At 61.9% G+C, this 2040-nt stretch overlaps 1 protein-coding gene across 1 annotated transcript in view; it reads right to left on the minus strand.

Moving 5' to 3' along the window:
- Nucleotides 1-2040, minus strand: part of AK2 (adenylate kinase 2) — a gene marked incomplete at its 3' end in the record, with an annotated part of 2928 nt that overhangs the window by 274 nt on the left and 614 nt on the right. The window contains exons 2-3 of the mRNA XM_010150339.1: nt 668-778; nt 468-562 (exon numbers count right to left, since the gene is read on the minus strand). Coding sequence (XP_010148641.1) covers nt 468-562; nt 668-778 — 206 coding nt within the window. The remainder of the gene's footprint in view (nt 1-467; nt 563-667; nt 779-2040) is intronic.

The raw sequence follows: 2040 nt of genomic DNA on the forward strand, positions 1-2040 counted from the left end.
ATGGAGAAGGGTTTTGTGCTTTATGCCGCCCTGGGGAAGGGGGCTGGCTCCCGGGGCAGCAGCGAGAGACGTCCGCGTGCCAGCACCACCCCAGACAGGACGTTCAGCGCTGCCCGAACACGCGCTAAGGGCCCGCATCAAGGAGCTGTCACGGCTCCAGGGAACCGTCACGGCTCCAGGGAAGCAAGAGCTGTCAGACACCGGGCTGAGCTGGGTCGCCAAGGAGGCGGATTCCTGTCAGCAGCCCCTGTTTACAGGGCAGCGAAGGGGCTCTGCTCAGGGCTGGCCCGGCGTGGGAGAGCGGGCGAAGGACCGGGGCAGGAGGGCTTGAGCAGAGCCGAAATCAAACACAGACCAGCGCCGCAGGGAGCCCCAACACTGAGAATGACACGAGGGTCCACATCGGGACGCTATCCCTAAACCAGGATACCCCAACCCCGTGCACTGAGTGTTCCGGAGAGAATTACCGTCCAGTGATCCTGCGGATAAGCAAGGAGTCAGGGATGCTAAACTCAATGACGGAGTCCAGCTTCTCTCTCCTCTTCTCCAGGAGCTCATCCAGCTGCAACAGGAAACACCCAACTCAGAGGGGCGGGGGCACAGCCAAGGGACCCCTGTCTCCAGGGAAGGAGATGCCAGAGCAGCCCCCAAACGGGAGCTCACGTACCATCTCGGCCTGCTTCACCGTGCGTGGGAAGCCGTCCAGGAGGAAGCCGTTCTTGCAGGGAGGGGAGTCGAGGTTGTTCTCAATCAGCTCCACCACCATCTCGTCGCTGACCTGCAGGGAGAGGAGATGGGCGCAGGGTCAGGAGGGACACCCCGATTTTACGCACAGCCGCTCCGCGCCCAGCCCGCAGCGGGCCCTCGTACAGCCGCTCCCAGTCCCAGCAGCAGCAGGGCAAAAGCTGCGTGTTCGGGCCTGCCCACGCCAGGGAAGCTCTCCCTGCCACGAGTGTCAACACTGACATGGCTAACGAGATGTTTCACGCCAGGGACGCTCCAGCGTGCGCAAGGACCTGAACCTGCGCTGCACCCTCAGCGTGAAGACAAGACTCCCTCGGTTGTTTTTTTTAAAGCAATTCACGATACAAACTATCGACATCCCCGTATTTCCTGTGACTTTGTACCTTCACCCCCGCATCCCCTGGCAGGCCTGGCCAGGAAGGGCAAGGCAGGTGAGCTGCACGTTGACTCTGGTAAACCTTGCGCGGAGGTGAAAGCCCAACAGTCGCTGACAAGCTCTGCCCTCGTCGGAGTCTCCCGTACTGTGATCCCAGCGTAGCGCTAGGATTAGTGCCTTCACTACTCCGCAGCATTTTGAAAGCGGACAGCCCCAACGATGGCTGCTTGTTGCAGAGCAGCTCTCCCCGGCACACGCCGCTGGGAGCCAGCGGGACCGGGGACGCAGCACACGTAAACAAGAGCCCCGCAGCGGGAAGCGTAGGGGTGCGAAGCAGCTGGGATGAAGCAACAAGTTAATCCTGTGCTTCCCTGATTAGCCCTTTCGGAGAACGGGCTCCCGCTTCGTAATCAAGCGCCCAAACCCATCCCAGGCTCCGACCGCCGCTGCGCTCCCGGAGGAGTTATCTGGGAGGCAGCGCATGCCGCTGGGACCTGCCCGCGGATCGGCCAGCGCTGGCTGCCACACACACGTGGCACATGCCCCGCTCGGCAGATAACGTCCCTATCTTTCACAACCAGCCGGGACATCGACGCTCGGTGTTGCAACGCGAGCTCTGAGCGATAAGCCACGTCGCTCTTCCCACTGAGGCCCGCGGATTCTCCGTGGGGTGCTATGAGCCCAGCCAGCAGCGCCGCCCGAGATCCACCCCACGGCGCTTCGCTTTGGGGCGAGTCGCTGCAATTTGCTGTCCTTCAAGTTTCCCCAAGGGATTTTGGGTCATTTTGGTGAGACAACCGGACCCTCAGAAAACGAATGTGTCGGAGGCCCCGACTCCTCTCTCCTGGGGCTCTGAGGCGTCTCCTTCCAGCAGCGCTGCGCTGCACCACAGCAACACCCCTGAGCATTTTCACCTTTCC

Source organism: Eurypyga helias, unplaced genomic scaffold, assembly GCF_000690775.1.
Source record: "Eurypyga helias isolate BGI_N326 unplaced genomic scaffold, ASM69077v1 scaffold37834, whole genome shotgun sequence".
NCBI lineage: Eukaryota > Metazoa > Chordata > Aves > Eurypygiformes > Eurypygidae > Eurypyga > Eurypyga helias.